Source organism: Scylla paramamosain, unplaced genomic scaffold (assembly GCF_035594125.1).
Source record: "Scylla paramamosain isolate STU-SP2022 unplaced genomic scaffold, ASM3559412v1 Contig17, whole genome shotgun sequence".
NCBI lineage: Eukaryota > Metazoa > Arthropoda > Malacostraca > Decapoda > Portunidae > Scylla > Scylla paramamosain.
This window is the reverse complement of record NW_026973682.1, coordinates 252,501-268,148: the sequence shown is the minus strand read 5'-3', so window position 1 is coordinate 268,148 and position 15,648 is coordinate 252,501. Positions and strand designations below refer to the sequence as shown.

Genomic DNA, 15,648 nt, shown 5'->3' with positions numbered 1-15,648 from the left:
AGAGGGAGAGCAGGGTGAGAAGTGGTCTGTGAGAGGGAGAGCAGGGTGAGAAGTGGTTTGTGAGAGAGAGCAGGGTGAGAAGTGGTCTGTGAGAGGGAGAGCAGGGTGAGAAGTGGTCTGTGTGAGGGAGAGCAGGGTGAGAAGTGGTCTGTGAGAGGGAGAGCAGGGTGAGAAGTGGTCTGTGAGAGGGAGAGCAGGGTGAGAAGTGGTCTGTGAGAGGGAGAGCAGGGTGAGAAGTGGTCTGTGAGAGGGAGAGCAGGGTGAGAAGTGGTCTGTGAGAGGGAGAGCAGGGTGAGAAGTGGTCTGTGTGAGGAAGAGCAGGGTGAGAAGTGGTCTGTGAGAGGGAGACCAGGGTGAGAAGTGGTCTGTGAGAGGGAGAGCAGGGTGAGAAGTGGTCTGTGAGAGAGAGCAGGGTGAGAAGTGGTCTGTGAGAGGGAGAGCAGGGTGAGAAGTGGTCTGTGAGAGGGAGAGCAGGGTGAGAAGTGGTCTGTGAGAGGGAGAGCAGGGTGAGAAGGAAGTTTGCAAGCCTCATTCCCTGTCATAACAGTGTTTAAATGCCATGCCTCACTTCCTGTCATAACAAACATAGTCTCTCTATGTCACTTCCCATCACAACAGACACAGTGTCTCCGTGCCTCACCTTCCTTCCCCTCCACATACACGTCACCCCCTGCGCCACCCACTCCCCTGAGGCACAGCAGACCCATGCCCCCCGCTCCACCCCGCACGTGCAGCCGCAAAACATCCACAAACTTGCTGCGTACGCTCTTCATCTTATCCCAGTGCTCATACCACCTGGATGGGAAAACTGCTTTAGGAAATTGCTATAGGTACATTCCTATATTTTCTGGAGCAGAGTAAGTAAAATATATTGTTATGGGTATCTTTCTACCTTCTCTGGAGTAAAAAAAGAAAAAAAAAGTTAAATCTATCTATTTATCTATATACAGCAGCAGCAGCAGCAGCAGCAATAATAATCTATCTATCTTTCTGTATACCAGACTGGTAATCACATATGTAGTGGCCCATACAAAGCAACACACACACACACACACACACACACACACACACACACATGGACTGCAAGAGAAGAAAACCCAGTTAAATCTGAGAGATGGAAAGGAAGGAATTGGTAAGGAAAATTATTACAATGGTCCAAGATGAGGAACAGGGACTGGAACGAGAAGTGGAAGAGGCACATAGAATTGGAAAATATAGTGAGGGAGGTAAAAGACCATTAAAAGTGAGAATGAGATCCCAAGTTGCAATACAGCAGATCCTAGTGAGAATCAGGAAGCTGGCTGAAAGTTCAGAATACAAAAATATTTGGGTAAAAAGAGATATGAACTTGGAAGAAAGGGAAAAAGAGCAGGACCTGAGAAATGAAGCTAAGGAAAAAAATGACAGAAGGACAGAGACTGAGAAGAGGAAATTTTATTGGAGGATACTAGATATGACACTGAGGAAATGGTATACTTGGGAAAGGGAACAAGTACTGAAAGAACCAAAGCAGCAGACGGAGAAATTACAAGTGGTGGGGAAGCAGTACATTAAGAGTAATTTATACAAACATAGATGGGTTACTCTCAGGTGTACTGGAAGTGAGAGATTACCTGAAGGAAAGTAGACCAGATGTGTTGTGCCTAACAGAGACAAAGTTAAAAGAGGAAGTCCACTTAAGCTTTAAGGAGGAGAGATATAATTACTAGAGGAGAGATAGAGAAGGGAAAAGGAGGAGGAGGAGTACTGATAATACTTCGAGATGATATATATGTGGAAGAAGTGCAACGTGGAGATGGTATGGTGGAGGTGATAGGTATAACATTCAGGACTAGTGGAAGAGAGAGGAGGAGGATCATATTAACGTACGTGCCACAACACAAGGAAATGCAAAAGGAAGTGTTGAAGTGCCTAGACAACATGATAAGGAAGGACAGTAAAATACTACTAGTGGGAGACTTTAACCACAAAAATGTCAGCTGGGAGGAGATGGAAGTTAATGGAAATGCTGGCCAGATGGAGTGAAGAAACGCTACAGTTAGCTATGTTGAATACAATGGACCAATGGGTGGAGGAATTTACAAGATACAGAGAGGAGGAGGAACCATCAATGCTAGACCTGGTGTTCACAAAAAAAAAAAAAAAAAACAGAGCCCTGTCCAAACATTAAATGCTTAATCCCAAAGGGAAAAAGTGACCATGTGGTGTTAGAAGTGGTACTGTAAGACTGGGAGGTTCTAGCATGTAAGGAGGATTATAAAAATGGGAGATTAAATCACGCAAAGACAAATTTTGCAGAGTTAAGAAAATTCTTTGGAAGAGACTTATGGAAGGCATGAGAGTGCAAGAGAAATATGAAACATTCTTGAAGAAGTACAATGAAGGTGTGCAGAAGTATGTACCTATATAAAAAGTAAGGAGGAACAAACATATTTGGTATAATGCCAGATGTGCATAAGCTAAGAAGAGAAAGGATATAGCTTGGAAAAACTGAAGAAGCAAAAAAAAAATGAAAAGAATAGAAAGCAGTATAAGGAGGCAAGGAATAAATATTTTAGAATAAGAAGAGAGGAGGAGAAACAACTTGAAAAGGATGTGGTAAAGAAATGTGAAGAAGACCCCAAGCTTTTTTTTACAAGTATATTAATGGAAAGATGATAAACAGAGAGACCATTGACAAGATAGTAAAGGGAGAAAGGATATATCAAACAGTGGAAGAGATGAGTGAAATTATGAATGAGAGTTTTAGGTCTGTGTTCAATGTGGAAGCAAATTTTATAGAACCAAATGAGGAAGTGTGGTGGGAAGGGTTACAGAAAGTCTTGGTGCAAAAACATGAAATTGGCAAATTGTTATGAGAGTTGGATGTCAGGAAAGCATTGGGGCTTAATAAAGTATCAGGCTGGACACTAAAGGAATGTAGAGAACAAGTGGTGGAGCCAATTTGGGATGTGATTAACAGCTCACTGATAGAGGGAAAAGTACCAAAAGAGTGGAAGAGAGCAAATATAGTGTCAATACACAAAGGAGGAAAGAGGACTGAGCCACTAAATTATAGACTGGTGTTGGTAGCTAGTGTTATAGGCAAGATCTGTGAAATAGTGATCAAAGAAAAGTGAGTGAAATATTTGGAAAAGAACAAAGTTATAACAAATAGACAATTTGGTTTCAGAAGAGGAAGGTCATGTGTACCAAATTTACAGAGTTTCTATACAAGAGTAATAGATGAAGTACAAAACAGAGATGGGTGGGTAGATGTAGTGTGCTTGGACATCAAAAAACTTTTGATAAAGTTCTGCATAAAAGATTATTGTGGAAGAAGAAACATATAGGAGGACTGAGAGGGAAGAAGAGTCAGTGTTTGAGGGGCATCAAGAAGAACAGTCTTCCACATAGAACTGTGAATATCTGGAATTGCTTAAATGAAGAGGTTGTTAGAGCACCAAACATGCAGAAATTGAAGGAAATGCTGGATAAATATAGCTATGGAGACAGGACACTATGAGCCCTGCTCAAACCCTATATTACACACAACACACACACACACACACACACACACACACACACACACACACACACACACACACACACACACACACACACATCACTCACACTCTTAGCCCAGCCAGCCCGTGGTGGAAAGGGACAGTTTCATGGACCATCCTACTACACCCCAGGAGGTTAGGTATAGCACAGCTGGCCATATATCTTTTTACTTGTCCTAAGAACAAGCAAATGGTTTATACAGTTCAGTTCCCTTACCATCTAATAATGCAGTAAGTAATGCTTTTTGGCTGATTACTATCTCAGAAATAATACCAAATTCAATAACTAGTTGGGTCTATAGTTGTGAAAAGGACAAACTAATACCCTGAGTTCTCTTAACTGACATGATGTTCTAGGGACTTGTGGTGAGGCCAGACACGTGAAGGTGTCTTGGCCTCCAGTCTGAGCAGCCACTCTCTCTTCCTTCACAGAAGACCTGCTTTTGACACCAGCGTACAAACACCACTCCACTCCAACACTCGGACAGCCTCACCTATGGTCTGACCCTTTTATCCTCAACATTTGGGTATTGTCCTTTCTGGGGATTTCCCGTCCTGTGGTGCTGCTAAACTTTACCAACACATACCTTATGTCAGATACTTACTACTACAACATTAAATGGAGTTGTAGCATATATACACTGTAATGATATAAAAAGGTAAGTTAATGTAATATATGTCTATTTTTTAGTGAGAACTGCATTGTGTTTTGCAAACACCACAATACTTGGCAACGTTTCCTCCAGGTGTTGTCACGTTTCTTTGAGTGACTCAGTCAGTTAGTCAGTGACTCAGACAGGTCTGTCAGAGTGACCTGTCAATCCACTGGTCACTTCCTCTCGCACAGCACGTGAAAAAAGAGAGAGAGAGAGAGAGAGAGAGAGGAGAGAGAGAGGAGAGAGAGAGAGAGAGAGAGAGAGGAGAGAGAGAGAGAGAGAGAGAGAGAGAGAGAGAGAGAGAGAGAGAGAGAGAGAGAGGAGAGAGAGAGAGAGAGAGAGAGAAAGTTGGAAGCAAGGTTATCTCTGACACTTAGGGTCTAATCTGGTAATTTGCCCATTAAAAAGTCTGGCAGTGCCACAGGCTGGGAAATTCCCAGAAAGGACAACACATAAACACTCAGGATGAAATGGTCCGACCCTAATTAAGCCACAATGTACTCACTGAGGCCTGTAGGGCAGTTAAACCACTCAGTGGTATCTTAGTCTTAGTGTGTATCATCCAGAGTAAATGTATTGTTTCTATAACCAAGGACTCTACCCCATAGCAGGAGTTTTCCCACATGGTACACAAAGCTACACCAATATCACCCTCTTGCTCACCTCATATCTTTAAGAGGATGAGGTGCAGACAAGAGCCGTGTCTGCTAACACTGCCACACACTGCATCGTGGGAGCAGACCAGCTCAGGCTTGATGCACAGACAGCAGACTGGACCTAAGCTTTTCTCCTCACTCCCTTGCTCTTGAATGCCTGTAATAATAATGTATGCTTTAATTAACTCTTTCAATAATAATTCAAAGCTTTAAGTACAATACATAATGGGAGCAAACAAGCTGAGGCTTAATGTGCAGACAGCAGACTGGACTCAGCTTTCTTGCTTATTCCCTGGCTCTTGAATACCTGTAATAATAACATGTGCATTAATCAACTCCTTCAACATCAATTCCAAACACTAAACACACTGCATTATCACATTACAAAACATCTGGATTAGTACATACTACTGGACTAAGCTTTCTTCCTCACTCCTTTGCTCCTGAGTGTCTGTAATACTGTAATAATGTAATAATATGTACAGTAAAATCCCTCTCATCTGGCAGCTTTAAGTATCCGGCACATTTTTCCCCGAGCCTTAAAATCAATAAAAAATCAAGGTGTACTCATAAAATCAATTAAAATTCCCGCGCGAGGCATACTTTGTCCCCTCGCCACCAGAGAGCACTGCTTCACGCCACCCGCGGCCCACTACACTGTGTTTACTCAGTGACTCAGACCCGCGTGTGCACTGTTTATCGCCTGATGCCTTCATCATGCCTAAAGTTGTAGAAAAGAGGAAACGTGTTGTGCTTACACTTAAGCAGCTGATCAGATCAGCTGCTGATTAAGATCAGCTGATCTTTGTTATGGTAGGATGCGTGAGTGTAGGGTGGTGATTGTGTACATAATTTCACTTCTATTCAAGTATCCAGTAATATTCAAGTTTCCGGCATGTCGGCGGTCCCGTTGATGCCGGATAAGAGGGATTTTACTGTACCTTAATTAGCTCTCAGCAACAACTCCAACCACTTAGGGCACTGTGGACAATCTCTGCAAGCATCAACAAGGAAAGAAAAGAATAGATTTCAAAGTTATATCCAGTATGATGTTTAGAACTGGCTGTCACAAACAAGACAAAAAGAACTTGAAAATACATTTATAATATTTAGATGTGACTGTCACAAGGTAGAGAAAAAACAGAATGGATTTTCACATTTCTAACCAGTATAATGTTTAGATGAGGCTCTCACAGGATAAACATAAGAATGAAAGCAATAGATTTGTAGTTTTCTGGCCAATATAATATTTAGTAGTGGGTGTCAGAAGAAAGAGAAAGGAATTAAAATAATGTATTTTCACATTTCTATTAGGTATAATGTTTAGATGTGGCTGTCACAAGGAAGACAAAAAGACTAAAAAATAGATATTTAAATTTGTATCCAGCACATTATAACATTCAGCTGTGGCTCTCTCAAGGAAGGGAAAAAAATAATGAATAGATTTTCACATTTCTGGCCAGTATAATGTTTGGAAGTGGGTGTCAAACAAAATAGAATGTCTCAGGGAGGAAAAATATGTTGAATACCAGTGAAGGGTGAATGGAGTGAAGGAATACAGGAATGGGCATGGGGAGGATCAAACACACCATGCAATTTGTCATGTAGAAAGACTGGCAGGAAACAAGATGACTACACCCCACATTAATCAACTCTTTCAACAGCAGTTCACATGCACTGTATGTAGTCATTGCATGCATCCACAATGTAGAGAAAAACAATTTTTTAAGTGAATACATCCTCAAATTCCTAGCCAGTATAATGCTTAGATAAAGCTGTCACAAGACAGAGAAAAGAATTAAATAGATTATCAAATTCCTAGCCAATATAATGTTTAGATAAAGCTGTCACAAGAGAGAGAAAAGAATGAAATAGATTATCAAATTCCTAGCAAGTATAATATTTAGATAAAGATGTCAGGAGAGAGAAAAGAGTTTCACATTTGTAGCCAGTGTAATGTTTAAATGTGGCTGTCACAAGAAAGAGAAAAGAATTACAGGAATAGATTTTCACATTTGTAGCCAGTATAGTGTTTAGATGTGGCTCTCATAAGCAACAGAAAAAAATTAAAAAATGCTAAATAACAGAAAAGAGTTAATGGTACAAAGAAATATAGGAGTGGTCAAGAGCAGAATCAAAGACAGCCTTCTAATTCATCACATTGAAAGAATGGCAGGAAGTAGGATGACCATTAAGCACACTGTTAAAAGCATTCTTCTCTCATCAGGATTATTTTCAAAGATCACAGACATGATTAGCTGGGTTCAATATTTTTTTTTCTCTTTATCTATCATTAGGATCATGACATAAGCAAAAACATTAAAAATCAGGATGGGTTGAAGCCCCAAGAATAGTAAGAGAGAGGAGTGAGCCTCTTAACATAGCAACTGTTTACCAGCAGCAAGTATTGTAGATACGGGATGAGAGATGAGGGTTGTGGCCTGGCTGTAACGGTGTGTGGCACATGAGCCTCAGTCCTACCCAGAGATCAGTCACCATGAACCATGAGCTCTTAACGTACGGGAGTGGCTGGCTGGACAGCAAGATAACTCCTCAAAACCCTAATAACTTCCAGCAGCACCAGCGCACGACCCTGGGCAAATAACAGTGAAAGACAGGGAAATGTGAGTGATTATTAGAGACAAGTGATCTCCTTGGAAGGAAGTTATCACCCACAGGGATCAGTTTTGCCCCTAATTATGTTTGCAACATATATGAATGACATGAATGATGAATCAGTAAAAGTTTCTTTGCCTACAATGCTAAACTCATGAGACAAGTGAGTGTACAGGACAATTGTGAAATACTGCAACACCTTAATAAAAATTGGAAATGGAGCTGCACATGAGAAATAGAATTCAATGTCAACAAATTCAGTGTAATGGAGTTTGGAAAGAGCAAGCAAAGGATTTCAAGGGAATATAAACTTGAAGGAGAGATTATACAGAAATCAAAGTCAGGGAGATCTCTAGGAGTATTTGTATCAGACAACACGTCACCTGAGAAACACATAAATAAAATTGTTGGAGAGACTTACAAGCTAATGAGAAAAAAACAAGAGTGGCATTTATCCACATGGATGAAGAAAGGGTAAAGAAAGTGACCATCACTCTGATGAGGCCAAGGCTGGAACATGCAACAACAGTGTGCTCACAAAGCACAACAAATAACGTCCAAGTAGCTTTCAAATAACATCCAAGTAGCTTTCAAAGAAAACATTACTAATTCCTTGGATCCCACACATTACTTTTAACTTATGCTTGGCCTTTCTCCACTAAAATACAGATAAACTGATTTTTTAAAGAATCCAGCATTTATTTTTCCTGTGCACATACATTAGCTGCCCATCATAACATTCCACTGTGCTGCCAGGCTGCCTCACTCACCTGGCATGGCAGTACTGAAGCAGAGATGCAGCACTGGCAACTCATACCACCAGGGTGCAGGACCCAGCCAGGAGGGACCCACATTCTCCATCACTGCCCAAAATTTCTTCTTCCCCTTCCCAGCAACACAAAATCTCTTCCTCTTGCCAGCAACACAAAATCTCTTCCTCCTCCTGTACAGCAATACAAAACTTTCTCCTCCTCCTGTAATACCACCTTAGTTAATAAGATCCTAATTTTAAGCGTATATTTATCACATTTTATTTTTTATTCAGTACAATATAAATTTAGTCCTAACTGGATTATTAATAAACCATTTATGATTATTATTTGTCAATGCATCAGTGTAGCATCAAAACATTACTACACCCTGCCTGCTCATGTTTGTTTGTTATCAACAAGGAACACAAGTCAGTCCTTTGCTCTGCCAAACATTACTTCCATGGATTGCCATACCTGCACATTTGACAGAGAGAGAGAGAGAGAGAGAGAGAGAGAGAGAGAGAGAGAGAGAGAGAGAGAGAGGGTGAGTGAATTAGGTTAGTTTAGAAAGCCAAATTCCTGTGATTTTTGCTTCTCCATACGAAAAATTTAATTTCTTTTTCGCGGCTGTTAGACGGTTCATGTTTCTAATAATACTGTTGTGCCCACCCCTCACTCGGGGCGGGCGTGTTATCCACACGGGCACAGGTCAAGAAACTAGAGCAGCGGGGCCTCAAATAAGTCACACTATAAACGCCGGGACAACACACACACACACACACACACACACACGAGGCCGGAGCACAGCCGGGGCACAAGGGAAAACACGGGCACTATTTCCTAGGTTTATCGACAAATCCTCTGCAAGTACACTGCTTTAGAAGTTTACAGGGGCACCACAAGCCTCCCAGGGCACGACAGGCACTCAACAGGCAGAGAAACACTTCCAAAACAGGCAGGCACACGCTGGCCTCCTCTCTGGCCACGCGTCTCCCCTCTCTCCCTGTTCCCGCCTCTCCCAGTGCTGCCACCTCCACAGTGCTGCCACCCGCACCCATACCCCTGGTATAACAATACCGAAAAAAAGAGATTGAGACATGTGTCTGTAAGAGTACTACTTACTCTGACAGCTTCCCTTGCGTCCTTATGTCCTGATAGACGGATGCCTGGAAAAGACACAATCCTCTTTTCTTGTGACCAGTTTGGCCATCCAGTCCTTGCTTCTCAAGTTCAGCTTCTTGTAGGGAAGATTAGTTCATTCAGCGGCGCTTCCTTCATGTTTCTCTTCATTACTGTGTTCCTTGTGTCTTCTCTTTCACTATCTATATAATATGTTTATCTCTCCCAGTGTTTCCCTCCTCACGGCCTCTCAGTCAGGTGATGACGTAAACAAACATTACAGCTGATCGCTGGCACGTGCAAGGGACACAGGAAACCTGCATTTTTCACCCATGACTCGTGTATTTATTGGATCAGACCGTTTTAAAGACGGCATTAAATTATTTATACAACTTGGTCTGCCACAGGTTAATGTACGCTCTGCACCACGCTGTGTATATTGTCACTCTGCCCTTCATTTATTTTTTTTCATCCTAATTTGTTCTGTATTATATTACATTATGTATTTATTTATTCGTTTCTATTTTCTACTTTTTCCCTCATAATTTGTTCTCTATTATATTTCATTTGGTCTCTCTCTCTCTCTCTCTCTCTCTCTCTCTCTCTCTCTCTCTCTCTCTCTCTCTCTCTCTCTCTCTCTCTCAAGAGATAAAAATAAATAAATTAAACAAATTCCTTATTAATTAACATATATTTGTGTGTTTCTTTTCTTTATGATCAAAAATATTTGAAACTTTTGCCTGGGAAATAAATCATTACGAAAACAAACAAGATAGAAAGTAAAGCAAGTTACAAAAATAGGAAATTGATTAAAAAGTTTACAGTTTCTTGAGAATAATATTGAAGTGACATTAGCATTTTCATCTGACAGATACACTGGGTTCAGTTAAGTTAGGCTAGGCTAGATTAGGCTAAATTAGGCTTACAAAACTTTCGTTCTTTAATTTAATTGGTCATTCATTTTATATATAAAAATATTTTATTTATTAATTTTACGTAGGAGAGTCACTGATCAATGGCAACGAGAGGCAGAGAGTTAACTCTTGCAATTGAGAGGAGGACAGAATAGTGGTGATTGATTGACAATACTGGTTAACTCTTGCATTAGAAAGGTGGACAGAATAGAGGTGAGAGAAAGAAGAAAGTCTTGTGCATGTGCTTGTGATAGCGAGAGAGAGGCTGAAGACAGTCAGAGAGAGAGAGAGAGAGAGAGAGAGAGAGAGAGAGAGAGAGAGAGAGAGAGAGAGAGAGAGAGAGAATGGTACATATTGTTCTCTCCTCTCTCCTTCTCCTCCTCCATCCAACACTTGAATACCGCATTGCTAATTTACATAAATTTCCTGCTAATTAGGCCAGGTGTGATAATAGTAGCAGTAAAAGTAGTAGTAGTAGTAGTAGTAGTAGTAGTAGTAGTAGTAGTAGTAGTAGTAGTAGTAGTAGTAGTGAAAAAAAAATTTTTTGATATAAAAAGTACCGTTTTCTTTTTCTTCCATTTCATATAATCACACTCACACACACGTATCGTACGTTAATGGGCAGCCTCTCTCTCTCTCTCTCTCTCTCTCTCTCTCTCTCTCTCTCTCTCTCTCTCTCTCTCTCTCTCTCTCTCTCTCTCTCTCTCTCTGTGTGTGTGTGTGTGTGTGTGTGTGTGTGTGTGTGTGTGTACTGATTCAACTTGTCCAGTCAAAAATACGAGAGAGAGAGAGAGAGAGAGAGAGAGAGAGAGAGAGAGAGAGAGAGAGAGAGAGAGAGAGAGAGAGAGAGAGAGAGAGAGAGAGAGAGAGAGAGTTAAACTGACGAAATTCAATACAGATTTATCTCCTCTTCCTCCTCCTCCTCCTCCCTTTATAACAAGAAGTATACATATCTCGGCTCATTACCCTCCTCCTCCTCGCCAGGTAATAAGAGGTGATTACTCTCTAATTAGACAGGTAAGTGTGTGTTCGTTACCTGGGGATCTCATTTGCTGGTGGTGGTGGAATTGCTACTCGGAAAAAATGGCACTGGAAAGAATGGCACAGGAAAAAATGGCACAGGAAAAAATGGCACAGGAAAAAATGGCACAGGAAAAAATGGCACATTGTTTAGCCTAGGAAAAAATGGCACACAAGCATATACACCGATATCTGAAACTGGATAATTATTATTATGTTATAAGTGTTCGAAGCCTATATTGTTATGTTATAAGTGTTCGAAGCCTATATTGTTATGTTATAAGTGTTCGAAGCCTATATTGTTATGTTATAAGTGTTCGAAGCCTATATTGTTATGTTATAAGTGTTCGAAGCCTATATTGTTATGTTATAAGTGTTCGAAGCCTATATTGTTATGTTATAAGTGTTCGAAGCCTATATTGTTATGTTATAAGTGTTCGAAGCCTATATTCGAAATCGATCAGAAGTTTTCTTGGCTCACGTTGTGAATAATTTGATTAGTGGACTCTGTGGACTTTTTTTGCGATGGAAATTATCGAAAGCAACAAGGGAGGTCTCAAACTGTGTTACAGTGGATACATGTATACCAAGCAGTGGTCAAGAGGTGAAACGGTGCGGTGGAGGTGTGTCAAGCGAACACTTTCATGTAAAGGGGCATTAACAACATCTCTTCAAAATGAAAACCCAACACTTTTAACAGAACACAATCATGATGGTGACGAAAGTGCTATTGAAGCAGCCAAGTGTAAGTCTAGAATGAAAACATTAGCAAAAACTACCAGAGATAAACCTGGTCAAATATACGCCCAAAATGCCTTAACCATGAGAACCCAAGCGCAGGCTCATTTCGTATCACAAGAACATTGTAAACGACTGATTCGGCATCACCAAAGCGCCAATCAGCCTCGCGACCCTGCTTCATTACAGGAACTTGTTATCTCGGGAGAATGGGCATCAACAGGTGGACCAGAACCACAACCGTTCCTGATTTATGACAATGGTCAAGACAGTAACAATCGCATTATTGTTTTTGCAAGTGAACAGACCCTACGACATTTAGCAAAATCAGACATCTGGATGATGGATGGAAATTTTGCCATGGCCCCTCTTAAGTTTACACAATTGTATGTAATTCGTGTTCCTCTCGGAAACACTGCTGTCTCCGTTGTTTATGCATTCCTTCAACACAAGACTCAAAACACCTATGAACAACTTTTTACGGCAGTTCTTGAGAAATGTGCAGAGTACCACCTGTATCCAGACCCTAGAACCGTTATGCTTGACTTTGAACAAGCAACTCTACAGGCCATCACGGCAATACTGGGATCGGAAGTTACTATTCGCTGCTGCTTCTACCATCTGACACAGTCATCATGGACAAAAATACAAGAGTTAGGGCTGGCAACTGTGTACAAGGAAAATGAGGATATAAAGTTGTTCTGTGCTATGGTCGACAGTTTAGCTTTCCTTCCCCTAGAGGATGTGTCTGCCGGCATGAATTACCTCAAACACAACACACCAGAGGGCATGGAGCCTTTCGTCACTTACTTCGATCAGACCTACGTAACGGGAACTTATCGACGAGTCCAAAGACAGCAAGATGACAATGAGATCCCAAGAGTTCAGCTCCGCCTCATTCCTCCACGGTTTCCTCCAGAAATCTGGAATGTGCATGAAGCAACTATTCGAGACGAGTCTCGCACGAACAACTTATGTGAGGGATGGAACAATCGATACAGCAGGTTGGTTAAATTTATGGAAATGTTTGTAACTTGGTACTTTATATTATATTCTTCACATTTTATAATTATTTTAAAAAGATGCGCTTCACGTTGTTTTTGTTTTTGTTTTTTGTTAGAGCTTTAAGTCCAGCAGAATAACTGTGCTTAGCTTAGAATGGTCATTGGTTAGTTAGTTACCACGCAACTCAAACTATTTACGATAATCACTTTCCTAGGTTGGTTGGTCACAGTCACCCAACAATATGGCGGGCAATCCAGTGGATCCAAGCTGACCATGCTGTTGTAGCTACCCAGTTGGTGCTAGAATCTCGTGGCGAGCCTCCCAAGAAACGGCAGAAGAGGGTGTACAAGAATCTACAAACACGAATGAAGAACCTCTGCCAAGATCGCCGTGATGGTCGCAAATCAGTTGAGGAGTTTTTACATGGAGCGGGTCACAACATTCGATGGAAGTCCTAAGCATTATAAGAAAAGTCAGTAAAATGTATAGAAATAAAGTGTGAACAAATTTTAGCTGATTGTACTGTCTGATTGTATCGTTTTTAGCTTGATTTTTTTTTAGCACATTTTGTACTGTGCCATTTTTTCCTAGACTAAACAATGTGCCATTTTTTCCTGTGCCTTATTTTTCTGTGCCATTTTTTCCTGTGCCATTTTTTCCTGTGCCATTCTTTCCGGTGCCATTTTTTCCTACATTCGTCTGTCCCACCTCCTCCCTTGGACCTGCCAATGAAGGGTCTGCTGGGCTGTGTAAGGGCGAGGTGTGCTGCCAGGCAAGTGCTTATCATACAAACTAGCTTGCATTAACAGTCATTGCCACCTCATTTACGTCTGTGATGGAGGTGGTGGTGGTGGTGGTGGTTGTAATGGTGGTGGTAGTTGTGATGGTGGTGTTGGTGGGTGGGTGGGTGGGTCGGTCGGTCGGTCTCTCTCTCTCTCTCTCTCTCTCTCTCTCTCTCTCTCTCTCTTCCCCCACTAACCTTCTCCCCCTCCTCCTTCTCTAGTCCTCCCTAACCCTCCTCCCTCTTCCTCCCACTAATCCCCCCTCTCCTCCTCCTCCTCCTCCTCCTCCTCCCTGGAGGAGGAGGAGGAGGAAGAGGAGTCCGATTGAGTCTTCCACGGCAATATTTTTTCTTGTCTCTCATCAAGTGAACGAACGTAACAATTAAACATTTAATTTTGTCACGATGCGCACTGGAGACAAAATGATCGGACCTTTACAACACGCATGTACATCTTGCTTCAAGTGGCCAGGACGGTCACCAAAATGCGGCGCCCGTACCAACCTCTCTCTCTCTCTCTCTCTCTCTCTCTCTCTCTCTCTCTCTCTCTCTCTCTCTCTCTCTCTCTCCAATCCTTCCACCTCCTCTATTCCTCATTTCCTTCTCTTCCTCCTCCACCTCCTCCATTCCTCATTTCCTCCTCCTCCCACTGCTACTACTACTAATACTACTACCACTGCAACATGCCTGGAAATGTCCGCAAAACCCTGGAAATTGAGAGAAATGTCGAGGAAGAGACACGGGCAGCCAGGAGGGAAGGCTTTGGTCTGGCTCTGATGACGTCACGTTTATTGGAGGCATTTCGGGGTTATGTAAATATCTTTGAGGTTAATTAATTCTCCTTCTCGTCTAAGTCTGGAAGCACTCTGAAGTTTAGCTAAATATTGATGTACGGAGAGGGAGGGAGGCAGGGAGAGTGTTCGGCTCGGCCCGTATATTTACGTTACGTAATTCATTTTGAAAATCGCAAGAAGAAGACACCCTCACTAGAATGCACAATATTTTCCGACTCGCCTCATATTTTAAGTAATACTCAAAATATAAGATTTCCGAACCCAATAATAATAACGAAATCTCCGATACACGATGTGTAATTTTTACGAACGGCTCCACAAAAAACTCATAACATCGTGAAAGAAAACACAGCCTGACTAGATTATATTGAATATCCTGAATACATTTTTTTTTTTTTACTTTTCAGCTAAATAAAGAAAACAAATTCCTCTCCGAATAATGAAATTAAGTTTTCATATTCGGCGTTGGACGTATTTTAAAATTAAACATACTGTACTGGATGTTATTACTCGGGACACGTTTCTTATATTTTTTAAGTGTTAAATCAAATACTAAAACAATCCTAGGCGATCTAACAACAAAAAAGTTAAAATCAATACGATGCCGAAAATGTATTTTACCCACAAACAAAAACACAGCTACAGCAGACCTTGTTGTATATTTTAACATGCTATATTTTTTTGTATTAATAAATTAAATATCAAAACAATGCTAACTCCACTAAAAAGAAAAAAAAAAGAAAACAATGTCGACTTTGGGCCGAAGTGTTCTTTTTTTCCCCTCGTCTCCCCAGCACCCTTTTCTCCTCTCCCCTCCTCTTCATACTCCTCCTCTCCGCTTCACATCCTCTTCCTTCACCTGCTATATACCCGAGTCTAGAAACACCTGAAAACACCTGGAAAACCCTGGAAATTACGCTAAATATTGATGGTGAGAGAAGGGGATTGGTACGGTAGCCGCGGCGGGACGGGGCGGGGCTTGGCGGGGCTGGGCAACATTTTCCCTGCCTCCCTCCTCCTCTGTACACAAGTATTTAGCTAAACACCTGGAA

General features: G+C 41.4%; 1 protein-coding gene and 1 long non-coding RNA gene across 2 annotated transcripts; one reads left to right on the top strand and one right to left on the bottom strand.

Moving 5' to 3' along the window:
• Positions 1-354: 354 nt before the first annotated feature.
• LOC135097329 (uncharacterized) lies at positions 355-8,755 on the bottom strand. The gene is made up of 4 exons (XR_010265604.1): positions 8,244-8,755; positions 7,253-7,450; positions 4,865-5,014; positions 355-795 (listed from the first exon to the last, which is right to left on the bottom strand). It is a non-coding gene; the product is annotated as an uncharacterized LOC135097329 (long non-coding RNA).
• A 2,331-nt stretch (positions 8,756-11,086) lies between these two features.
• On the top strand, positions 11,087-13,560 carry LOC135097309 (uncharacterized). Its single transcript, XM_063999104.1, has 2 exons — positions 11,087-13,020; positions 13,236-13,560. Exons 1-2 carry the CDS (start codon positions 11,804-11,806, stop codon positions 13,477-13,479), a joined length of 1,461 nt encoding a protein of 486 aa, XP_063855174.1. The 5' UTR covers positions 11,087-11,803; the 3' UTR covers positions 13,480-13,560.
• Positions 13,561-15,648: the final 2,088 nt, after the last annotated feature.